The sequence below is a fragment of the Carcharhinus amblyrhynchos genome, chromosome X, assembly GCF_965287045.1.
Source record: "Carcharhinus amblyrhynchos chromosome X, sCarAmb.v2.hapA, whole genome shotgun sequence".
Taxonomy (NCBI): Eukaryota; Metazoa; Chordata; class Chondrichthyes; order Carcharhiniformes; family Carcharhinidae; genus Carcharhinus; species Carcharhinus amblyrhynchos.
In genome coordinates this window covers 9,458,731-9,484,595 of record NC_137359.1, presented here as the reverse complement: position 1 = coordinate 9,484,595, position 25,865 = coordinate 9,458,731, and the positions used below count along the sequence as shown (strand labels likewise).

The window sequence follows — 25,865 nt, the reverse complement described above, 5'->3', positions numbered from 1 at the left end:
GAAGGATTAGCTGTGACGGTGATTCTGGCTCAGCTGCACTGAAACCTCATAAACGGGCACTTGGTTGAAGTGCATCAAGGAGCCCAAGCAAAATTGAGCCACTGTTAATCAGGGGGAAGAGCCTCTGCTGGTTGGAGTCATGTCTGGCACAAAGGACAATGGTTGTGGCGGTTGGCAGTCAATCATCTCAGTTCCAGGACATCACTGCAGGAGTTCCTCCAGTCCTAGGCCCAACCATCAACATTTGCTTCATCAAGGAGTGGCATAGTGGCACAGTGGTTAGCACTGCTGCCTCAGAGCGCCAGGGAGCCGGGTTGATTCCCAGCTTGGGTTACTGCCTGTGTGGAGTCTGCAGGTTCTCACCTTGTCTGAGTGGGTTTCCTTCAGGTGCTCCGGTTTCCTCCCACAGTCCAAAGATGCGTCGGTTAGGTGAACTGGCCATGTTAAATTATCCCTTAGTGTCGGGAGGTTAGTAGGGATATGGGAATAGGAGCTAGGTGGAATTGTGGTCGGTGCAGACTAGATGGGTCAAATGGCCTCCACCTGCACTGTAGGGATTCTATGATTCAGTGACCTTCTTTCCATCATAAGATCGGAAGTAGGGATGTTCACCAATGACTGCACAATGTTCAGCACCATTCGCCACTCCTCAGATCCTGAAACAGTTCATGTTCAAATGATCTGGGCAATACCCAGGATTGAACTGCTAAATGGCAAGTAATACTCGCGCCACTCAAGTGCCAGGTAATGACCATCTCCGATAAGAGAGGATCTAACCATCTCTCCATGATATTCAATGACATTTCTTATCTCTGAATTCCTTACTATCAACACCCTGGGTGGTCACCATTAACCAGAAACTGAAATGAACGAGCCATATAAATGCTGTCGGCAGGTCAGAGGCTGGGAATTCTGCGGTGAATAACTCACCTCCTGACTCCTCAAAGCCTGTCCATCATCTACAGGGTGCAAGTCAGGAGTGTAATGGAATACTCTCAATTGCCTGGATGAGTGCACCTCCAACACTCAAGAAGCTTGACACCATCCAGGACAAAGCAGCCCTGCTTGATTGGCACCACGTCCACCACCTTAAACATTCCGTCCTTCTACCACTGACACCCAGTGGCAGTACTGTGCACCATCTCCAACATGCAATGCAGGAACTCACCAAGGCTCCTCAGACAGCAACCCAGAATCTCTAGAAAGACAAAAGCAGCACATGCATGGGGAATAGCACCACTGCAAGTTTCCCCTTCATGTCACTCACCATCCTGACTTAGAAATACATTACCATTCCTGGAACTCCTCCCTAACAGCACTGTGGGTGTACCTAACCACAAGACCTGCTGCTGTAGCAGTTCGAGAAGGCAACTCACTACCACCTTCTCAAGGGCAATTAGGGGTGGGGGATTAAGTGCTGGCATAGCCAACCATGCCCCCATCACATGAAAGAATATGTTTTAAACAAAGTATTGGAGACAGTCTTTGAGGCCACTTTCCAGTCAGGAATCAGACTAGGACAAACTACCGTCCGAGGAAAAAATAATCAAAGTAACAATTGGGGAGTGGAACACTCTCTGAATCTTTCAGCCCAGTGTCAGTATGAAGCTCACTCAGCTCAGGTGTACCAAGCTTTGATGCAGGGGTGTACGCGGCACCAAAAATGTACATTCACAAGAGCACACCCCACTTCCACTGACCATTTACTATTGCTTCCAAATCATTGTCTCCCACTTCTCCCTGTTAACCTTTCTCCCATCTCTCTTCTGGAGGGATTAACTCTTTGTTGCAATTCCTGTTCTGGTGGCAATGCCTTGTTTACCCAGTGAGGTGTTATCAGGGTTGATGGCCTCATTGCTATTAAATCTACTCATCACCCGAGAAGCAGCACAGACACCGTGGTCAAAGAACTGTATCAATCTCGGACTGATATCATTCACTCTTCCCAGCAGGGGTTGCAGGACAGTGGTCAGGAGCTGGCTTTCCATTTTCTCTTCCTACACTCCCTGGTTGAGATGGTTAACTCAGTTCTATAACTTGCAGGTGTAGTGTTCCCATGTGCCCTTGTCCTTCTAGATGGAAGTGGTCGTGGGTTTGGAAGGTGCTGTCTAAGGATCTTTGGTGAATTTACTCAACCTCTCATCATAGGACAAGTTAATTCAGTTCTGGGCTGTATTTGCTCTGCATTCACTCCTTTAACAAGAGGGATGGATCACGAGAATAGTCACTAGCCGTCGCGCTTATGTAGCAAACTTCCACAAGGCATACTCCTCAGAGCATGTGCCACTGCCCTATAGTCGTGTTTAAATTTCAACACTTCTCTGAATAATTCCACATAATATCAAATCAGAGATTTGATTTATGCACAGGAGATCAGCCTTTTTTACAGTTTTATTTTTTATTAGTGTCACAAGTAAGGCTTTAACACTGCAATGAAGTTACTGTAAAAATCCCCCAGTCGCCACACTCCAGCACCTGTTTGGGTACACTGAGGGAGAATTTAGCATGACCAATGCACCTAACCAGCTTGTCTTTTGGACTGTGGGAGGAAACCGGAGCACCCAGGGGGAACCTACACAGACAGGGGGAGAACATGCAGACTCCGCACAGACAGTGACCCAAGCCGAGAATTGAACGTTTGTCCCTGGCGCTGTGGGACAGTAGTGCTAATCACTGTGTGTACAGTATCTCATCATCGCCACTGTGTAACAACTCAGTTTCTTTGTTAAAAATCAGGTAAAAGGTGTCAGTACTGGGTTAAGTTACACTTCCCACTTTTTGATCCCAGCGTCAGTCATGTATCCAGGTCAGGTCTGTACGTTAGTTACATAAGAACATGAGAAATAGGAGCAGCAGGAGACTATTCAGCCCCTCAAGCCCATTCTGCAATTCAGTGCGGTCATGGCTGATCCTGGGCCTCAACTTCATTTTCCCCTCCCGCTTCCCATATCCCAAAATTCCCAAACATCTGTCTATCCCAGACTCAAATATATTCAGTGATAGAGCATTCACAAACCAAATTCCCAAGATTCACAACTCTTTGAGTGAAGAGATTTCTCATCTCAGTCTTAAATGATCAATCCCTTATCCATGGGAGACTGTGCTCCCATGTTTTAGATTTCTCAGCCAGGGCAAAACAACCTGTCAGTGTCCACCCTGTCAAACTCACTCAGAATCCTATGTCTCTTCATAATTCCCTCTCATTCTTCTAATCTCCAGAGAATATCAATCCAATTTTTTTTATTCGTTCGTGGGACATGGGAATCGCTGGCTGGGCCAGCATTTATTGCCCAACCCTACTTGCCCTCGAGAAGATGGTGGTGAGCTGCCTTCTTGAATCGCTGAAGTCCATGCACTGTGGGTTGACCCATAATGCTGTTAGGGAGGGAATTCCAGGATCTTGACCCAGTGACTGCAAAGATATGGCGACATATTTCCAAGTCAGGATGGTGACTGACTTGGAGGAGAACTTGCAGGTGGTGGTGTTCTCATTTATCTGCTGCCCTTGTCCTTTTAGATAGAAGTGGTGGTGGGAAGTCCCCAGCACCCATCCATGTCGCACTTCATTAGTTACAGCCTGCCAACTAACTGGGGCCCCAGTTAGCCCCACCTTTTGGCTTCCTCTCTGCTGATCAATCCTCAATCCATGTTGTTATATTAGCCCCAACTCCACAAACCCTTATCTTGTGTATTGATCACTGGTGTGGCACCTTATCAAATGCCTTTTAAAAATCCAAGGATATCAGTTCCCTTTTATCTCCCTTACTTTCTTAAAAATAGCTCTTGATTAATTAGTCGAATATTATTTCCCTTTTGTAAAACCATGCTGAATTTGTCTGATTGTACTATGATTTTCAAAGTGCATTGGTAAAATTTACTGGACTCTGTCTTAACAACATGCCACGCTTAAATAAACACCACTACTGAGCCATCAGGCATTTTCCATTTCCTGCAGCTTGGCTGAGTGAGATTGGTCACTAAGTGTGGGTAATTCTATAAAGCCCATGAGGAACTGAACTAACAGCCCAAATTCAGTTCATCTGGCAGTCATTAGTCAAAATGAGGCTCACAGGTCAAAGGTCACCTTGAATTTGTCAACATTTAAAAACCCCTATTTCAATTCAGACCCTCCCTCTTTCCTCCTGCACCCAAAAGCAGCAAATCATATACCTGTGATGTTGCAACAGCAGTAGAGGCGAGCGGCTTTAATGCACTGTGGTTCAGTTGACTTGGATCTGAATCCAGTCTCTGGGATTGATTCAGCAATGCGTGATGTGAAGATAATGGCAGATGGGTAAGAGAAGAGGAATCGCAGGGGGTTCTGGGTAGAAGGCTGAACCACTGTCCATGTTTCTCGGCACACTCTTTCACCTTTTGCTCCGAGTTTGGGACACTGAGATCAAACAGCTTCCGATTGCTGGCCAGCAGCATTTCTGGGGAGATAGCATTCGGGCCATCTTTGCTGGTGCTGCACTGAGGCGTTGGAAGGGAGAGATTTGACACAGAGTTCTGTAGGACGCTCAACCAGGCTAAAAAAACACCCGACTGGTCAACGTTATGATGAGTCTGACTGGTGGAATGCGAGTCTTGGACAGTGTCACCATAACGTTTGGCATTTGCAGCAATGCGGTGCCACATTGGGTTCTCTAAGTTGACCAGTTCAGTGTCATACTTTCCCTGCCGCTTATCTGCTGGCTGAGCCAGAGTGGTTGGCTTCCCATCTGGTACATCGGTCGACTCCACTTTAACTGGGGCACTCTCAATGTGCTTGCATTGGTTCGTTTCTGTCTCCATCTCTTCTGTACCTGATGGAGATCAAAGATTGAAGTATGATATTTCTTCATCAAGAATGCATTGTACAAATCAAAATGCTGAGAGGTAAATAGAATCATAGAATTGCTACAGTGCAGAAGGAGGCCATTTGGCCCATCAAGCCTGCACCAACTCTCCAACAAAGTATCTTACCCAGGCCCTATTCCCATTATCCCATGTATTTACCCCACTAACCTATACATCTTTGGACACTAAGGGGCAATTTAGCATGGCCAATCCCCCTAACCTACACATCTTTGGACACTAAGACCCGATTTTACCAACAATTTGTGCCTGTTTTCGGGTGCGAAATCGTGGTAAAATCGAGCGTGAGGCCTTTATCGCGATCTGCACCCGAGTCTGCACAGATCGCGACCTTACTGAGTCATTTGAATGCATTTAAATTGAATTAATGAACTGCTCGCCCAACTCTATCAGCATTTCCCCCTTTACCACCGCATTTGCCGATCCGGGACCGCGCCATTACGGACCTGCTGAATAAAAGTCTGAGTCGAGTGCTCCAGCTTCTGAAGAGCACGTTCAGCAACGGCTCTCTGACTCAGAGAGTGGTGGGGGTGGAGGTGGATCAGATCATTCTCTGGTTGGATGGTGGACGAGGGGAGTGAGGTCAGACCGTTGTCTGGTGGGGCAGGAGGAGTGGAGTGAGGTCAGATCGCTGACTGGTGGGGGCAGGAGGAGGGGAGTGAGGTCAGATCGCTGACTGGTGGGGCAGGAGGAGGGGAGTGAGGTCAGATCGCTGACGGGTGGGGGCAGGAGGAGGGGAGTGAGGTCAGATCGCTGACTGCTGGGGGGGAGGGGAGTGAGGTCAGATCGCTGACTGGTGGGGCAGGAGGAGGGGAGTGAGGTCAGATCACTGACTGCTGGGGGGGAGGGGAGTGAGGTCAGATCGCTGACTGCTGGGGGGGAGGGGAGTGAGGTCAGATCGCTGACTGGTGGGGCAGGAGGAGGGGAGTGAGGTCAGATCGCTGACTGGTGGGGGCAGGAGGAGGGGAGTGAGGTCAGATCGCTGACTGGTGGGGGCAGGAGGAGGGGAGTGAGGTCAGATCGCTGACTGGTGGGGGCAGGAGGAGGGGAGTGAGGTCAGATCGCTGACTGCTGGGGGGGAGGGGAGTGAGGTCAGATCGCTGACTGGTGGGGCAGGAGGAGGGGAGTGAGGTCAGATCACTGACTGGTGGGGGCAGGAGGAGGGGAGTGAGGTCAGATCGCTGACTGGTGGGGCAGGAGGAGGGGAGTGAGGTCAGATCACTGACTGGTGGGGGCAGGAGGAGGGGAGTGAGGTCAGATCGCTGACTGGTGGGGCAGGAGGAGGGGAGTGAGGTCAGATCGCTGACTGCTGGGGGGGAGGGGAGTGAGGTCAGATCGCTGACTGGTGGGGCAGGAGGAGGGGAATGAGGTCAGATCGCTGACTGCTGGGGGGGAGGGGAGTGAGGTCAGACTGCTGTCTGATGGGGGGGAGGGGAGTGAGGTCAGACTGCTGTCTGATGGGGGGGAGGGGAGTGAGGTCAGACTGCTGTCTGATGGGGGATGTGGGGGGGGAGGGGAGAGGTCAGACTGCTGTCTGATGGGGGGGGAGGGGAGTGAGGTCAGACTGCTGTCTGATGGGGGATGTGGGGGGGGAGGGGAGTGAGGTCAGACTGCTGTCTGATGGGGGATGTGGGGGGGGAGGGGAGTGAGGTCAGACTGCTGTCTGATGGGGGGAGGGGAGTGAGGTCAGACTGCTGTCTGATGGGGGGGAGGGGAGTGAGGTCAGACTGCTGTCTGATGGGGGGGAGGGGAGTGAGGTCAGACTGCTGTCTGATGGGGGGGAGGGGAGTGAGGTCAGACTGCTGTCTGATGGGGGGGAGGGGAGTGAGGTCAGACTGCTGTCTGATGGGGGGGAGGGGAGTGAGGTCAGATCGCTGACTGCTGGGGGGGAGGGGAGTGAGGTCAGACTGCTGTCTGATGGGGGATGTGGGGGGGGAGGGGAGAGGTCAGACTGCTGTCTGATGGGGGGAGGGGAGTGAGGTCAGACTGCTGTCTGCTGGGGGGGAGGGGAGTGAGGTCAGACTGCTGTCTGATGCCGGGGAGGGGAGTGAGGTCAGACTGCTGTCTGATGGGGGGGAGGGGAGTGAGGTCAGACTGCTGTCTGATGGGGGATGTGGGGGGGGAGGGGAGAGGTCAGACTGCTGTCTGATGGGGGATGTGGGGGGGGAGGGGAGTGAGGTCAGACTGCTGTCTGATGGGGGATGTGGGGGGGGAGGGGAGTGAGGTCAGACTGCTGTCTGATGGGGGGAGGGGAGTGAGGTCAGACTGCTGTCTGATGGGGGGGAGGGGAGTGAGGTCAGACTGCTGTCTGATGGGGGGGAGGGGAGTGAGGTCAGACTGCTGTCTGATGGGGGGGAGGGGAGTGAGGTCAGACTGCTGTCTGATGGGGGGGAGGGGAGTGAGGTCAGATCGCTGACTGCTGGGGGGGAGGGGAGTGAGGTCAGACTGCTGTCTGATGGGGGATGTGGGGGGGGAGGGGAGAGGTCAGACTGCTGTCTGATGGGGGGAGGGGAGTGAGGTCAGACTGCTGTCTGCTGGGGGGGAGGGGAGTGAGGTCAGACTGCTGTCTGATGCCGGGGAGGGGAGTGAGGTCAGACTGCTGTCTGATGGGGGATGTGGGGGGGGAGGGGAGAGGTCAGACTGCTGTCTGATGGGGGATGTGGGGGGGAGGGGAATGAGGTCAGACTGCTGTCTGATGGGGGGGAGGGGAGTGAGGTCAGACTGCTGTCTGATGGGGGATGTGGGGGGGGAGGGGAGTGAGGTCAGACTGCTGTCTGATGGGGGGAGGGGAGTGAGGTCAGACTGCTGTCTGATGGGGGGGAGGGGAGTGAGGTCAGATCGCTGACTGCTGGGGGGGAGGGGAGTGAGGTCAGACTGCTGTCTGATGCCGGGGAGGGGAGTGAGGTCAGACTGCTGTCTGATGGGGGGGGGAGGGGAGTGAGGTCAGACTGCTGTCTGATGGGGGATGTGGGGGGGGAGGGGAGTGAGGTCAGACTGCTGTCTGATGGGGGGGAGGGGAGTGAGGTCAGACTGCTGTCTGATGGGGGGGAGGGGAGTGAGGTCAGACTGCTGTCTGATGGGGGGGAGGGGAGTGAGGTCAGATCGCTGACTGCTGGGGGGGAGGGGAGTGAGGTCAGACTGCTGTCTGATGGGGGATGTGGGGGGGGAGGGGAGAGGTCAGACTGCTGTCTGATGGGGGGAGGGGAGTGAGGTCAGACTGCTGTCTGATGGGGGGGAGGGGAGTGAGGTCAGACTGCTGTCTGATGGGGGATGTGGGGGGGGAGGGGAGTGAGGTCAGACTGCTGTCTGATGGGGGGAGGGGAGTGAGGTCAGACTGCTGTCTGATGGGGGGGAGGGGAGTGAGGTCAGACTGCTGTCTGATGGGGGGGGAGGGGAGTGAGGTCAGACTGCTGTCTGATGGGGGGAGGGGAGTGAGGTCAGACTGCTGTCTGATGGGGGGAGGGGAGTGAGGTCAGACTGCTGTCTGATGGGGGGGAGGGGAGTGAGGTCAGACTGCTGTCTGATGGGGGGGAGGGGAGTGAGGTCAGACTGCTGTCTGATGGGGGGGAGGGGAGTGAGGTCAGACTGCTGTCTGATGGGGGGGAGGGGAGTGAGGTCAGACTGCTGTCTGATGGGGGATGTGGGGGGGAAGGGGAGAAGGGGATAAGGTCAGGTGGATCTCTGGTGGGGGTGGTAGGAGGAGGGAGGCAGGTCAGATGGATCTCTAGTGGGGGTGGTAGGAGGAGGGAGGCAGGTCAGATGGATCTCTAGTGGGAGGGGCCAGGGGGTTCCGCTGCCACTCTACGGGCAATCGGTGGGGGAGAGGGGGGCAGGGGTGGTGATCGGTCTGGGTAGTCAGGGGATGGATAAGGGGGGCAGTGATGTTGTGTGTTCCCTTTATCCTCCCCACCCACTACCCACACACAGCACTGTCCCCCCGATCCACATCCCCACTACACCGGCCAATTGCCACCCCTGGCCCCTCCCCCCTGCCCGCAGAGTGGCAGTGGACCTCCTGCCCCCACCACCTGCCCCCTTCCCCCACCCCGAGATACACCCTCGCTCCCACTTTTTGCTCCCAGCCCGCTTTCTCCGCTTTCTGCGGCTTGGGAGCGGTCTGACACAGGCACGCTTTTTCCAATTTTGTTTTCTAACCGCGCATGCGCAGTTCAGAGCTCCGATTGTTCCAGCAGCGCTAAGCCACAGTGCAAATAGGACTGGAAACGGCTGAGAGCATATGGGGGTGCCTGAAAGCAGATTTCTGAGTCTGATCTGTACTACATCCAGATTCAGCACTTAGAATCAAAATAGTAAAATCAGGCCCTAAGGGACAATTTAGCATGGCCAATCCAGCTAACCTACACATCTTCAGACTGTGGGAGGAATCTGGAACACCCAGAGGAAACCCATGCATATACAGGGAGAATGCGCAAACTCCACACAGTCATCCAAGGCTGGAATTATCCCCAGGTGTCTGGTGCTGTGAGGCAACAGTGCTAACTACTGTGCCACCCTGCCGCCTATAAATGTTCTCGATTGAATATGTCCAATACGTATTTTAGAATCTCAAAACCCCAAATTTCCTCCCCCCCACTCCCAAACCTGCCGTTTCCTTCAGTTCCTCTCAATTGTCTTCCCTCCCTTGCTAAAAGCAGTGATTCATGCCAGAGCATAGTGCAATGGGAAGAGATCTTGAAAGATGTGCATACTTGGAGATTGGTTTAGGTCAGAATCAGGTTCATTCTGATGCCTCCCAAAGTTGCTATTGCGTCAGCACTCAATGTGCCAAGACCCTGCATGGACATTAGGGGCCAAATGGTCTCCCTCTGTATCATAATGACTCTCTAACTGTCACAAATAGTAAATGGGCAGTGGGAGGTCTGCTGGGACATGTAGAAGCACACCTCACAGGAGGCTGTGTCTTTGGCCATGGGGTTGGAGGGAAAGGGAGGTGGAAAGCACAGGAATACTGGGGAGGAAAATGGAGCTGATTAGATCATGGATTTTGGTGGAAACATAGAAAAGCATAAGCACAGAGGCATGGACTTTCTCAGTCTTACCTAATGATGCCTCAGAACCTTCCACAAATACCCCGCAGAGATGAGGAAAAACCCAGTAGCGGCGCCTGAAACGATCCTGCCCCAGTAACAAGGCACGTAGTGTCTGGGAGACTTGAAGCAGCTTCCGTGCAAAAAAGCTCTGTCGCTGTGGAAACAAGCAACCGCGACATTGGTTACCAAACAGCAATGGCAGACATTGCTAATGCACTCCTGTGTAAAGGAAAAATCTCAGATCACTTTACAGGGATGAAAACATAGACAACAGGCAAAGGAAATAAAATTTAGTGTGTATGTGCATGTTTTTGTGCATCTGTGTGAATGTCTGTGTGTTTATGCATGCATGTGTATGTGTGTATATCTGTGTATGTGTGTCTATCCATGCATGTGTATGTGTGTATATCTGTGTATGTGTGTCTATCCATGCATGTGTATGTGCGTATATCTGTGTATGTGTGTCTATCCATGCATGTGTATGTGTGTATGTGTCTATCCATGCATGTGTATGTGCGTATATCTGTGTATGTGTGTCTATCCATGCATGTGTATGTGTGTATGTGTCTATCCATGCATGTGTATGTGCGTATATCTGTGTATGTGTGTCTATCCATGCATGTGTATGTGTGTATATCTGTGTATGTGTGTCTATCCATGCATGTGTATGTGTGTATATCTGTGCCCCTGCATGTGCATGTGTGTCTATGTATGTGTATGTGCACCTGCTCAAAGGGTTTTTTGCAGGTTCTTGATAATGCAACATGGACTTGAGGGAAAGAGAATCATAGAAACCCTACAGTGCAGAAAGAGGCCCTTCGGCCCATCGAGTCTGCACCAACCACTTGGTAGGCAAGGGAATTAAGGGTTATGGGGAGAAAGCGGGAAAGTGGAACTGAGCCACTTCAGATCAGCCATGATCTTATTGAATGGCCTACTCCTGCTCCTATTTCTTATGTTCTTAATCCCACCCAGGCCCTACCCCATATCCCTACATATTTACTCACTAATCCCTCTAACCTATGCATCTCAGGACACTAAGGGGCAATTTTAGCATGGCCAATCAACCTAACCCGCACATCTTTGGACTGTGGGAGGAAACCGGAGCACCCGGAGGAAACCCAATCAAACACGACGAGAACGTGCAAATTCCACACAGACCGTGATCCAAGCCGGGAATCGAAGCCAGGTCCCTGGAGCTGTAGAGCAGCAGTGCTAACCACTGTGCTACGGTGCCACAATATAGTCACATGGATAGAGAAATGGTCAAAGGGCAGAAAACAAATAATAGAGATAAAGGGAACTGTCTCAGATGTGATGAGTGACGTTCTGGTGGGTTGTACGTTGGGCCTGTTCTCATCCACTGCATACACAATTGATCTGAATTGATTATGACAGAAATATAGTCAAAATCTGCTAGCTGATGCCAAGTTAGGGTATTTGGCAAATTGTGACAACAACTTATTAAAGATTCTAGTGTTCGGAGCCAGGTTATAGGAAGGATAGATATGCAACAGAAAAGACACTGTAAATTCACTAGGATGTTACGAGGAGGAGTTACAGTTGTGAGGAGAGATTTGAGACAGTAAGGATATTTTTATCTGGTCCATTGAGATTTGAGGGGTAACCTGACAGTAAGAACATTAGATATTGGAGCAGGGATAGGCCACTTGGCTCCTCAAGCCTGCTCTGTGACTCAATAAAATCACTGCTTATCCACTTTCCTGCCTGTCCCCCATATCTCTGGATTTCCTTGGCCATCAAAAATCTGTCCAATCAGTGTTGAATATATTCACTGAGCCAGCCTCCACTGTGATTTGAGAGTGGGAACTCCACACAAATTAAACACCCTCAGAGAGAAGAAATTCCTCCTCATCTCTGTCTTCAATCGGAGGCCCCTTATTCTGAAAGCGAGCCCCTCCCCTCATTCTAGATTCTCCCTCAAGGGGAAACACCTTCTCAGCATTTATCCTGTCAAAACCCCCCTCAGAATGTTTCAGTATTTTCCTTATTCTTCTAAACTACAATGGTAATGACACAAATTATTCTTTAAGTCAATCTTTTCAACTCCAATTGCAATATATTTGTAAAGGAAATATTTTGTTATGTTTTTGTATGTATCCAATTGATCTGATTGATAACCCAATCTGCTCAACTTTTCCTCATAAGAGAAAGCCCTTAATCCTGGGAAATCAACCTAATGAACCTTCAAAGATTCTGAGGGGCACGGACAGAGTGGATTATCAGAAGCTTTTTCCCAGCATGGAAAAGTCAAACGCTCGGGGGCATAAGTTTAAGGTGCGAGGGGCAAGGTTTAAAGGAGATGTACGAGGCAGATTTTTTACAAAGAAGGTGGTGGGCACCTGGAACTCGCTGCTGGGGGAAGGTAGTGGAAGCGGATACAGTAGTGAATTTTAAGGGGCATCTTGATAAATACATGAATAGGATGGGAATAGGATGGGAATAGAGGGATATGGTCCCCAGAAGGATAGGGGGTTTTAGTTCAGACGGGCAGCATGGTCGGTGCAGACTTGGAGGGCCGAAGGGCCTGTAATTTTCTTTGTTCTTTGAACTGCTTCCAATGCAAGTGTCTTAAGTTTTGGTCTCCTTAAGTAAGGAGACCAAAACTGCATACAGTACCGTAGGTAAGAAAGAACATAAGAAGTAGGAGTAGGAGCAGGCCATCTAGCCCTTCGAGCCTGCCCCACCATTCAATAAGATCATGGCTGATCTGAAGTGGATCAGTTCCACTTTCCCACTTTCTCCCCATAACCCTTAATTCCCTTGTCTATCAGAAATCTATCTACCCGTGACTTATTTAGCGAGGCAGCCTCCTCCACTTCAACAGGCAGAGAACTCCAGAGATTCACCACCCTTTGAGTGAAGAAGTTCCTCCTCAACTCTGATCTAAACTGCCCCCCCTTATCTTGAGGCTGTGTCCTCTTGTCCTGCTATCCTTTCTAAGCAGGAAGAATCTCTCTACCTCTACCCTATCCATCCCCTTCATTATCTTATACATTTCTATAAGGTCCCCCCTCATCCTTCTAAACTCCAACGAGTACAGACCCAGTCTATTTAGTCTCTCTTCATAGTCCAACCCCCTCATCTCCGGTATCAGCCTAGTGAACCTCCTCTGCACTCCCTCCAGGGCCAATATACCCTTCCGCAAGTGCAGCAACCAAAACTGCACACAGTACTCCAGCTGCGGCCTCACCAGTACCCTGTACAGTTGCAGCAAGACCTCCCTACTTTTATATTCTATCCCCCTCGCTATAAAGGCCAGCATCCCATTCGCCTTCTTGATCACCTGCTGCACCTGCAGACTGGGTTTTTGCGACTCGTGCACAAGGACCCCCAGGTCTCTCTGCACCATAGCATGCTGCAGCTTTTCGCCTTTTAAATAATGATCCCTCCTACTATTATTTCTGCCAAAGTGGATAACCTAACATTACACTCCGTCTGCCAGGTCCTCGCCCACTCACTCAGCCTATCCAGATCTCTCTGCAGACTTTCCACACCCTCCATGCAATTTGCTTTTCCACTCATCTTCGTGTCATCAGCAAATTTTGTCACCCTACACACAGCCCCCTCCTCCAGATCATCTAAAATGGTAAACAGTTGAGGCCCCAGCACCGATCCCTGCGGCACTCCACTAGTCACCAACTGCCAGCCAGAGTAGCACCCATTGATACCAACTCTCTGCTTCCTATTAGACAGCCAATCCTCTATCCACGCTAACACCTTACCCCCAACTCCGTGCACCCTAACCTTCTGTAGCAACCTTTTGTGAGGCACCTTATCAAACGCCTTTTGGAAATCTAAAAACACTACGTCCACCGGTTCCCCTCTGTCTACCGCACTAGTCACATCCTCATAGAAATCCAATAAATTTGTCAAACACGACTTCCCCTTAACGAATCCGTGCTGTGCCTGCTCGATCAAACCATTCTTTTCTAGGTGTCTTGCTATTTCTTCTTTGATGACGGATTCCAGCATTTTTCCAACTACGGACGTTAATCTAACCGGCCTATAATTCCCTGCCTTTTGTCTGCTACCTTTTTTAAACAGCGGCGTAACATTAGCTGTTTTCCAATCTTCTAGCACTTCCCTGGAGTCCAGCGAATTTTGATAAATAATTACTAAGGCATCCACTATCACCTCTGCCATTTCTTTCAGAACCTTGGGATGCATTCCATCCGGTCCTGGGGACTTGTCCATCTTCAGTCCCATTAGTCTATCAAGCACTACCTCTCTAGTGACAGTAATCGCATTTAGGCCCTCATCTCCTACCATCCTTCTATCTTTAATATCCGGCAAACTATTCGTGTCCTCCTCCGTGAAGACCGAGGCAAAAAACTTATTTAAAGCCTCAGCCATTTCCTCATCTCCCACCACTAAATCCCCCCTCTCATCCTCTAAGGGTCCAACATTCAAGAACTTCAAGGTTATGGAGGATTATAAAAGGATAAACATTAATAGTTTGTTCCACTGGGTGATTAGAATGGAGAATCTTCTATCACAATCTATTGGTAAAGCAGAATGTATGGATTCCTTCAGCATTCTACATCACTCACCTTACTGAGTTTCTCAATCTGACGATTTAATTCAGCCACACTGAGAGAAGGATGATCATCCATCTAAGAAGGGTAATTAAGAAATGTACATTAACAGCACAAACTACCAGACCCATTCATTGTTTTAGAAGTGATTCTTTTGCTAAAGGTTTTGTTTCTGAATTCTTTTCTCTGTACCAGCTATGACCGAGGGAACACGCAGACAAGCTGCATCCCAGTCCTTCTCAAAGCTGCTCGTGAACCGACCACAAAAAAGTGTTTATAAATCTGGATTAAATTTACAATATCGTTCCCACAAGACAGAAGGATAGCTACTGTGTGCGATAGAAAAATATTGCATAGGTGGTTTCCTTATCAGGTTCAGCTTAAGACACATTATTCAGACACTGTAGAGGGAGCTTCAACTAACCCTGTACTGTACCTGTCCTGGGAGTGTTTGATGGGGGACAGTGTAGAGGGAGCTTTACTCTGTATCTAACCCCATGCTGTACCTGTCCTGGGAGTGTTTGATGGGGACAGTGTAGAGGGAGCTTTACTCTGTATCTAACTCCATGCTGTACCTGTCCTGGGAGTGTTTGATGGGGGGACAGTGTAGAGGGAGCTTTACTCTGTATCTAACCCCGTGCTCTACCTGTCCTGGGAGTGTTTGATGGGGGACAGTGTAGAGGGAGCTTTACTCTGTATCTAACCCCGTGCTGTACCTGTCCTGGGAGTGTTTGATGGGGGGGACAGTGTAGAGGGAGCTTTATTCTGTATCTAACCCCGTGCTGTACCTGTCCTGGGAGTGTTTGATGGGGGGACAGTGTAGAGGGAGCTTTACTCTGTATCTAACCCCGTGCTGTACCTGTCCTGGGAGTGTTTGATGGGGGACAGTGTAGAGGGAGCTTTACTCTGTATCTAACCCCGTGCTGTACCTGTCCTGGGAGTGTTTGATGGGGGGGACAGTGTAGAGGGAGCTTTACTCTGTATCTAACCCCGTGCTGTACCTGTCCTGGGAGTGTTTGATGGGGGACAGTGTAGAGGGAGCTTTACTCTGTATCTAACCCCGTGCTGTACCTGTCCTGGGAGTGTTTGATGGGGGGACAGTGTAGAGGGAGCTTTACTCTGTATCTAACCCCGTGCTGTACCTGTCCTGGGAGTGTTTGATGGGGGGACAGTGTAGAGGGAGCTTTACTCTGTATCTAACCCCGTGCTGTACCTGTCCTGGGAGTGTTTGATGGGGGAACAGTGTAGAGGGAGCTTTACTCTGTATCTAACCCCGTGCTGTACCTGTCCTGGGAGTGTTTGATGGGGGGACAGTGTAGAGGGAGCTTTACTCTGTATATAATGCTGAGACACTAAGGGAGAATTTAGCATGGCCAATCCACCTAATCTGCACATCTTTGGAGTGTGGGAGTAAACTTGAGCACCCGAAGGAAACTCACGTGGACATGGGGAGAACATGCAGACTCCGCACAGACAGTGACGCAAGCAGTAGTGCTAACCACTGTGCCACCATGCCACCCTGCATGCTTATGCGTGCTCAATACATCTGATTCAAAAATCAACATTAGGAAGACTTTGGAGCATCAGAGGACTGTGTCATTAAGTGTCACAAATTATGCCTGTAACACGTAGGATTGCATAGCATATACTGCACAGGCCAGTCAGCCTAATCAGGGTGCTGCCAAAGACACCTTGGTGAGTTGTTGCAGTGCATCTTATAGACAGCACACATTGCAGCCACGTTGCGTCAGTCCTCCCATCAAGACTGGGATCTGATTTGAAACAGGAATTAGTTGCTGATTATGCAGCATTTCACCCAGAGCTCTGAAATCTGTTTCTGGGCAGTTTTGCTATCAACAAGAGCAAATGGAGCTTTCCAATAGGAGACATCTCCCAGAGTAATGTGGGGAGAAGAATGAGCTCCAGGTCGGGGGAAGAATGGTTTCAGTTCAGCAATCCCAGTGGGACACTGGAGAAAATGCTAAAGCTAGGCAAAGGGAAAGGAATAATTGTTGACAAAAGGAAATGGCCTGAAAAGTCATTTAACCTTATTAGTTCCATCAGTCCTTCTTTCCAACGATTTCTCTTTACTTTCCTCCTTTGCATTCTCCTCTGCTACCTTGCCAGCTGCAGTAGTGTTGTGGCCTTCTTCCACACTGAGGCCTTGTTTCCTTCTCCTGTCGTCCACAATGCTGTTGGACTCCCGAATTCCTTTCCTCTTTGCCAGGGCTCTCTTCAACCTACCAGCAGAAATGAATAATGAAAAAAATAGCCTTTCAGTTCAGAGTTTGTGTCCCATGAATGATAGGAAGGGAATGGGAGCGGAGAGATTTTCCTCACTGCATCTTGGCAGGAGCCTTATATTCAATTCAATTTTATTGTCATTGTATAATTCACAAATACAAATACAACAAAAAGTGAGCTTGCAGCCTCCCAAGATACAGAAAGAACTGTAAAACAAAACAAGTCACTGCATGCAAATAACTTCAGATCACACCTGCTTGCTAATTTCTCCATGTTGCAATCTGTATTCCTGGGTCAGAGAAAGGGATTCCCAGAACAAAGTTATATATAGAGGGTGATTTTAAGTCCGCTCTCTGTCCACGGGAATAGCGGCGCAATCTTCCAGCCCCCTCGCCAGCAAAAAGTGTGAAACATGCCGTAGGGATCCCAGGAAGCTCATTTTCATTGACTTGCATGTGTCATTAGTGAGCACTCTCTCTGGAACTTCCCCCCTCACTGGCTATTCAGTGGGCACCAGCGTGAGGTCACGCCAGCACCATTTACAACAGGGTTACCTGGACGTGAATCTGTCATGGGGGTCTCCCCCCACTGAGGCGTAAAGGTGAGTATGGATCTTGAGGGAGAGGGACATGGTCAGGCAGTGACCTGGCAATGCCCCCGGCACAGGTTGGCACAGCCCAGTAGGAGCCTCGTGGGGGGGAGATTCATTCAGAGTTGAGCGTAGGCTGGAAGCAGGCGGAGGAGCAGGGAATGCTGTTGATGGCTGTGGGCTATTATTAGGGAGAAGGGGCCAATGATTGGAAGCAGTGGTCATGATCAGGGGCAGATGCTAAGGAGAGGGGGAGAGGGCCAATGATCAGAGGAGGAGCCGACTCCAATTGGGCATGGGGAGCCTGAGGGTCTCTGTGGTGAGCTGGAGGAGGGAGGATTAATTCCTAATATGGTCAGGGTGCCCGATCTCAGTGTAGCTGGATTTTCCAGCATGTGGAGCAACACCACCCCCCTCACCCACCAACCCCACCACCCTGCCCTCCACCCCACATGATGGTGTGAAATGTGCCCCCTTGATTTTTTTTCAGGCAGCGTTGCAAGATCGGGAGAGAGAGAGAGAGATGCCGGTTTTCTTCCCGGAAACAACACCCTGTCTTTTTTTTAAGTAAGCTTCCCCGCTCCCCGTAGGCTCAGGTCAGAGGCATCTGGTGGATGTAAACAAGGTATTAGAACTGAGGATGGCATCTCAGTCACCCCAATCTCTCCTCATCTGGCGTATCTGCGCATGCTGAAATGATGAAAAGGCCTGGCTGCTTTCTCTGCTCTAATCCAGAGGCTGCTGGATTTAATCGTGTCTCTGCTGCCACCCCAGCTAAGATCAGTCAACTCAGAGCTGGGATTGAACTAGCAGCCTTTTAGTGTAAGTGGTTCAATAATGCCCCAGGCAATGCCTGACCACCGCGCCCCCCAGCCACCCCAAGCCAGCAGGATAACTAGGATTTGTGACATTGTGAGTAATGCTGGAGTGGAAGGGATGCTGGCCTGAGCTAACAGCTAGTCCTGCTGCAACGCTTTGTTAATGAATGTGTTTGCACTGAAGTATGTATGAGTGCAGATCCATCACACAGTGAGATTTAATAATTCTTGGACGGCAGCACTTAATGATGATTCACAGCTTGGAAATTAAATAAAAATAGCCGGAATAAACAATGCTTAGGCATTAGAATATAATCCAGGTTCAGATGCACAATTCAGCACTCTGTTGCCAATCTTAATTGTGCCACTTAGGAAGAGAATCATAGAATCCTTGCAGTGCAGGAGGAGGCCATTCAGCCCATCGAGCCTGCACCAACAACAATTCCACCCAAGCCGAATCCCTGTAATCCCAGATATTTACCCTGCTGATCCCCCTGACACTAAGGGGCAATTTAGCACGGCCAATCCACCTAACCTGCATGTCTTTGGAGTGTGGGAGTAAACCGGAGCACCCAGAGGAAACCCACACAGACACAGGGAGAACGTGCAACCTCCACACAGACAGTGACCCGAGGCCAGAATTGAACCCGGGTCCCTGGTGCTGTGAGGCAGCAGTGCTAATCAGTCTGTCACTGTGCCGCCCACGACACTCCATGTCACTCACCATCCTGACTTGGAAATATAACACCATTCCTGGAACTCCCTCCCTAACAGCACTGTGGGTGTACCTACATCACATGGAATGCTGCTGTGGTTCAAGAAGGCAGCTCACTGCCACCTTCTCAAGAGCAATTAGGGATTGGCATTAAGTGCTGGCCTAGCCAGTCCTTCAGACTAGCTCAGACACCAGGGTGTGATTCACTCATTCATTTGCTGCTAATGCCACAGTTTCGGTGCTGCCTTAGGACAAACAGAAAAGAAGATGTAGATTAACATCCCAATTTAAATTAAACTTTCTTCTAGGCATCAAGAGACAGGAAATAGAGTGCCATACCTCCTGAGTTTTCCATCCACAATCCACTTGTTCCTCCGAATGTTGGCACGATGATCTATGTTCTTATCGATTTCCCTGCATAGTATTAAAATAAATTGAGAGCCTTGCTTTAATATCACAGTCCTTGTATCCTTCTCCTTGGTTAATTGCATTCTTCCAGGTTCTCCATTCCCATTATCTGGTCCGGAGGGCAGGCGACCTTGGGCTAGGCTTTGCCAAGGTTGCCCATGAGCAGCTGTGAGGCATGTGGCCCAGGCTGGCTCTTCCTCCAATAGCGTCTATCCCAACTTACCGTGGAGAAGGATATGCATTAATGCCTCAGATTCTTCACTCAAATTAGTTCCCAATTTTGACTGCGTTGGCACTAACTCAGAGAGAAAGTGGAAAACCAATTCAGTTAGCTACAGCTGAGACACATACAGAATCCATACAATGCAGAAGGAGGCCATTCGGTCTGCATTGACAACAATTTACCCTGCTAATCCCCCTGACTCTAAGGGGAAATTTATTATGGCCAATCCACCTAACCCGCACGTCTTTGGACTGTGGAAGGAAACCGGAGTACCTGGAGGAAACCCACGCACACACGGGGAAAATGTGCAGACAGTGGCCCGAGGCTGAAATTGAACCCCGGTCCCTGGCGCTGTTAACCACTGTGCCACCGTGCCACCCTTGGAGAAACAGCTCCAGAAGAGACACACCCTGTAATAGACTTCAATCAGGCCCCTGAGGTTGGCCTATTGGAGTATGAACTCCCTGATTAAGAATCCAATTGAAGGCCAATCAGGGAGTCTTTGCCTTGTATTTAACTGGGAGTGTTAGTTCCTCTGACACACACCCACACACCCCCCCGCCCCTGCCCCCCCACCCCCCCCCGCCCCCGCCCCCCTGCCCCCACCCCCCCCTGCCCCTGCCCCCCACCCCCCCTACCCCCCCACCCCGCCCCCCACCCCCCCGACCCCCCACCCCCCGCCCCCCCCGCCCCCCCACCCCGCCCCCCACCCCCCCGACCCCCCACCCCGCCCCCCACCGCCCCCCCCCCGCCCCCCACCCCCCCGCCCCCACCCCACCGCCCCCCACCCCCCCCCCCCACCCCCCACCCCCCCCCCCCACCCCCCCCCCCCCCACCCCCCCCCCCCCCACCCCCCACCCCCCCACCCCCGAGGTAGACTGCTAGCACTCTGTGTACTGCTGTTAGAGTTTGCAAATAAAGGGATTTTGGTGAAGGGACTTCTACCTCTGAAGACTTATTACACCACCCACAGTTCCGGTAATTCACGTTAGAGTTAGAGTCAGAGAGAGAACGAAAAAAAGACAATCTGCTAACACAGCACAGTCCGCGAATTGACCTTTTTTGAATAAGCGTGCCAGCATAGTCAGCATTCACTACACTCAATGCTGGGCTCTTCTATAAATTAAGCAAGTTGCATCTTGTGTCTCCTACCTTATCACTACACTGCTCCCCAACAGCTCATTGGCCAAGAAGGCCAGCACAGCTGCCTTTCTCTCTGAGCAATGTGCCTGGAATGATTTACTCTTCAAACCTTCACACATCTCTGTCTCAGCACCATAAGCCTCCAGGAAAATCCGCAGCACTTCTGACACATTGTCCCGGTTAATTCCGATGTCACAGATCCGCTCCCAAGGAAGGTTACTGACTAGAGAAGTGAAGGATTTGATTGGTTATTTACCATGAGCAGGTAACCCACAACATGTGCAAACATATGTAACATAACGTGTAACATACATGGCATTCTTCAGTTCAACCTGCAGCATGGTGGTTAGCACTGCTGCCTCACAGTGCCAGGGACTCGGGTTCAATTCTGGCCTCAGGTCTCTGTCTGTGTGGAGTTTGCACATTCTCCCCATGTCTGTGTGGGTTTTCTCTGGGTGCTCCAGTTTCCTCCCATAGTCCAAAGATGTGTAGGTTAGGTGAATTGGCCATGCTAAATTGCCACTTAGCATCAGGGGGATTATCAGGGTAAATATGGGGTTAAAGGGATAGGGATTGGCTGGGATTGTGGTCAGTGCAGACACGATGGGCCAAATGGCCTCCTTCTGCACTGTCAGGATTCTATACTAAGATTCTGCTGTGAAGAGATTGCACAGGGGAGAGCACAGGGGAGAACACAGGGTAAATGGTGTTAATGCATAATAATGCCATTTGGAAAGTGCCAGATACAGGATAAAATACAGCTTGACTTTTAAAGATAAATTATTCACTGATGGGATGCGAGCATATCTGGCAAGAGCCATATTTATTTCCTATCTCTAACTGCCCTGTTATACTGGATCATTACATGGACTGGAGTCCATTTCACACAAGTTGCTGTATTTTATATACACAGCATCCTCCCCCACCCCACCCAAAACAAAGAGATATACATTTGTATGCTGTCAATGTTTATATCCCAAAGCCCTCCACACTCAATAGCCTGATCACTTACAGTTACTGTCGGCAGTCATACATTGTTGTGTTTATTGTCTTAAAATCCCTACAGTGTAGAAGGAGGCCATTCAGGCCATTGGGTCTACACCGACCACAATCTCACCCTGGCACTATTTCCATAAACCCACGCATTCATCCTGCTAATTCCACTAACACTAAGAGATGAATTTAGCATGGCCAATCAACCTAAGCCACATCTTTTGGATTGTGGGAGAAAACTAGAGCACCCAGAGGAGACCCGTGCAGACACGGAGAGAATGTGCAAACTCCAGTGCCATCATGTTATTCTTTCTAATGCTGGAGTTTGTGAAGAATGCAGTTTCATTCTGACTCACAGAAAAACAAGTCGCTTTTATATAGCACTTGGAACGTGGTTAAGTGTCCTAAGGCAGATCAGGTTAAAAACTGACAAAGTCAAAGAGAGGTAACCAAATGCTTGCCAAAGTGAGTTTTAAGGAGGGTCTTAGAGGAGGATAGAGAGGCGGCTGAAAGTATGGCCACCAGCTCGAGAGTGTGTGCAGGAAGTGTGAAAGGTAGTTATCACTGTCTTCTACAAATGTTTTTTTTTTGCCTTTGTACTTTCTGGGCAGGATATTACAGCCTTGCTCATACCGAAATTGTAAAATCCCACCCGAGGTCAACAGCCCTTCCCATGGCATGCCCCTCGCCCGCTCCAATTCCTATGGCAGGCAGGGCGGTAAAATTCCAGCCATACCTTTATGTATAAAACCTAAACTGTTGCAGTGTTTATGGTTTTACCTACCTACACATTTTCAAGAAATGATGTATCTGAATCCCTCAGTCTCTCTGTTGATTTGGATCTTCCATTCCTTTCCACTGAGAATATTCCCCATCCAAAACGTATTGCTTTGCACTCCTCCACATAAAAGCACATTTGACCATTCTGTCTACGTCTCCCTGAAGTCTTTTATAGTCTTTCCAAACTCACTACCTTAGTGTTCTCAGCAAGTTTTAATATCATACTTCTCATGCCCAGTTGAAATCATTTGTAGGTATTGAGCACAAAAGGGAACGCTGCACTGACTGTTATACTCCAGAGTCAGCTGGTGAAGGACAGAACTGGAGCATTGAAAAGTTTATTTATTAGTGTCACAAATTAGGCTTACATTAACACTGCAATGAGGTTACTGTGAAACTCCCCTCGTCGCCACACTCCGGCGCCTGTTCGGGTACACTGAAAGAGAATTTAGCACGGCCAGTGCACCTAACCTGCACGTCTTTCAGACTGTGGGAGGAAACCGGAGCATCTGGAGGAAACCCACACAGACATGGGGAGAACGTGCAAACTCCGCACAAACAGTGTCCCAAGCTGGGAATCAAACCCAGGTCCCTGGTGCTATGAAGCAATACTGCTAACCACTATGCCACCGTGCTGCCCCATTTATTTAGAGTCGCACATTACATGCATATGCCTCCTGTGAATAGGGGCACAATTGAATCCCCAGTTAAGGCATGCCACTACTTCCATGCAATTAAACCACATGAATATACAACTGATTCTTGAGGCACAACACTTCCAACCCACCTCCGATTGAAGCAACATCCACTCTTGTTTTCCTGTCCATGAACCAATCTGTGTTGCAACCTTCTGCCCTTATATGATTTTACTGAAAAATTTGGAACAGAATCACTGGTTCAGGCTCTGTACCTGGTATTTCGGAGGCAATCCTGGATCAAGCACTGCAATCTGGAGTAATCGAATCAGCAGATCCTGGATATCACCCATATTGTCTCCGACATTAAGCAGGCCCTCTTGAAGTGTGTTTAAGCTGGGCACATCCTTGCTGGTATCGAAACCAAGTACCTTGCCGTAGTTGTGCAAAAACTCAATGACTGTGAGGCAGTCTGCAAAGGCACGGCCAGGAAGCACCAGGCCTGGGATGGGGACAAACTCCGGTAAAGGCTAGAATAAAAGAAAAAGCAGGAATATCTGTTAACATAGCGAAGTGCCAACCGTCATACGCAAGTCATTAAGGCATCTGCATCACTACCTGCTAGTTGCCTGCGGCAACAGTCAATCTGCAAAACTATAGAAAACACAGTTAAACAGTTAATTCTATCTTCACACCCTGCCCCCACTCCTGAATTTACTTGCCCCTTTTCCCCCCTGCTTTCCCGAAGGTGCTTACTTTTGATGGGGTAATGCACTCTGGTTAGGGTTGCCAATCCTCTAGGATTGTCCTAAGAGTCTCCAGGAATTAAAGACTCATCGCCCAGATGCTTTGCTTTCATTTTGCATCCAATCAGAGTTGGGGCAGCATGGTGTCACAGTGGTTAGCACAGTTGCCTCACAGTGCCAGGGACGCAGGTTCAATTCCAGCCTCGGACCCCTGTCTGTGTGAAATTTGCACTTTCTTCTCGCATCTGCATGGGTTTCCTCTGGGTGTTCTGGTTTCCTCCGACACTCCAAAGATGTGTGGATTAGGTGCATTGGCCATGCTAAATTGACCCTAGTAGCAGGGTAAATGTGGTTATGGGTATAGGGTCTGGGTGGGATGTGGTTGGTACAGACCTCCTTCTGTATTGTAGGGATTCTATGTAACTACTGCTGACGTCTCTCTCAAGAAGCCATTCTCCATATTTAGGCCTCAATAGTGAATAGTTCAGTAGAATTCTCAATGCTGAGTGTATCACAGACAAGAGCACAGAAAAGCTCACTGCCATCCACATGTGCACAGCTTCTAGCACTGGATCAGTGAGTCGCAATCAAAGTGCCTGAGTTCTCCACTCTTGACCGAGGTTCAGGAATGCCAAGGTTGCTTGTACCACACAGATGAGCCAACTGGGTCAATAAATGCACTGCCCGATATGGTACCAAATGGTATCAACCAGAAACACTGCCAGGTTTGATCCCTGTTTTGCAACAAGCTTGCTGATCTACATTATGGTGCCAGTGTGAGCACTACAACGGTTCCCTCGGATAGGCAGAAGGATTAGAAGGGAAATCAGGAAAACATTGTAGTTCTGGGGGTCTGGATCTCACAGCCTGAAAGCATGGCGTAGGCAAAAGCCCTAATTCATGTAAAAGGTGTTTGGATTGCACTGTTGTAACCCGCAGGGCTATGGGCCGAATGCTGGAAGGCGGGATTAGGCTGGGTGGCTTGTTTGTCAGCTGGTGCCATGGCAGAGCGGGCTCTTTCTGTACAGTAAGCTTTCTATGATCCTATCAGTACTAGAAAGGAAACGGCACTCGTAGCAATACTTTCTCATGATAAAGTCAAGGGAAGAAAACTAAACGCTGGGATCTATCAAAGGAGAAATAGAATACATTGTGAGCTTGACCTATTCCTTTGACAGTTAGTCCACAGTCCCAGTTTACGCAGGGTTTGGCCCACACTGACGGCTTACCTTGTGATCAGTTAAATACAGGTCTTCAGTGGGTTTCTTCATCTCCTGCTGGAGTTGCAGCCTCTGCTGTTTCCGTTTCAGTTTCTGCTGCTTCTTCACCTGCTTCTCCTTCTGATCCTTTTTTACCCTCTGTGCTTTCAACATCTTCCGCTCTGGTTCAAGTTGGGTCTGTCCCTGTTTTGAAGGAAGCAAAAATGTCAGGGATTCACTGTATCTTTCCCTTCCCCTTGGCAGTTTACACCACCCCCACTTGAGCCAAATTCTCATCTTTCGACAATCCCTCCGGATCTCACCAAGCCTCTGTTTATTATTTATTTATTTGTGTCACAAGTAGGTTTACATAAGAACATAAGAACATTAACATTGCAATGAAGTTACTGTGAAAATCCCCCAGTTGCCACACCCTGGCACCTGTTCAGGTACACTGAGGGGGAATTTAGCATGGCCAATGCACCTAACCAGCGCATCTTTTGACTGTGGGAGGAAATTGGAGCACCCGGAGGAAACCCACGCAGACACAAGGAGAATGTGCAAACTCCACACAGACAGTGATCCAAGACGGAAAGTGAACCCAGGTCCCTGGCACTGTGAGGCATCAGTTGTAACCACTGTGCCACGGTACCACCCCCAGATAGAGTAAAAGGCTGGAATTTTACTGACAAGCCAGCCCGAGGCTCATAAGATCACACCCGAAGCGAACAGAGAATGCCGTTCTGCGAACTGGTAAAATCATGGCCATAAAGTCATTCAGCACAGAAAAGGCCCATTGGCCCATTGAGTCTGCACTGACAACTGGTGAATGTGGTTACTGCTATGCTGGATGCAGTCTCTGGGAGCTCAGTCATACAGAGCATGCATGTCTCAAAGTCAATCCC

General features: G+C 49.7%; 1 protein-coding gene across 1 annotated transcript in view; it reads right to left on the bottom strand.

The window, feature by feature from the left end:
- LOC145361944 (bromodomain adjacent to zinc finger domain protein 2A-like) overlaps window positions 1–25,865 on the bottom strand; it is a 143,019-nt gene that overhangs the window by 22,837 nt on the left and 94,317 nt on the right. Inside the window, 9 exon segments of the mRNA XM_080217934.1 lie at window positions 4,171–4,805; window positions 9,918–10,062; window positions 14,483–14,545; window positions 16,515–16,707; window positions 19,173–19,247; window positions 20,617–20,812; window positions 20,815–20,830; window positions 23,291–23,545; window positions 24,991–25,164. Coding sequence (XP_080074060.1) covers window positions 4,171–4,805; window positions 9,918–10,062; window positions 14,483–14,545; window positions 16,515–16,707; window positions 19,173–19,247; window positions 20,617–20,812; window positions 20,815–20,830; window positions 23,291–23,545; window positions 24,991–25,164 — 1,752 coding nt within the window.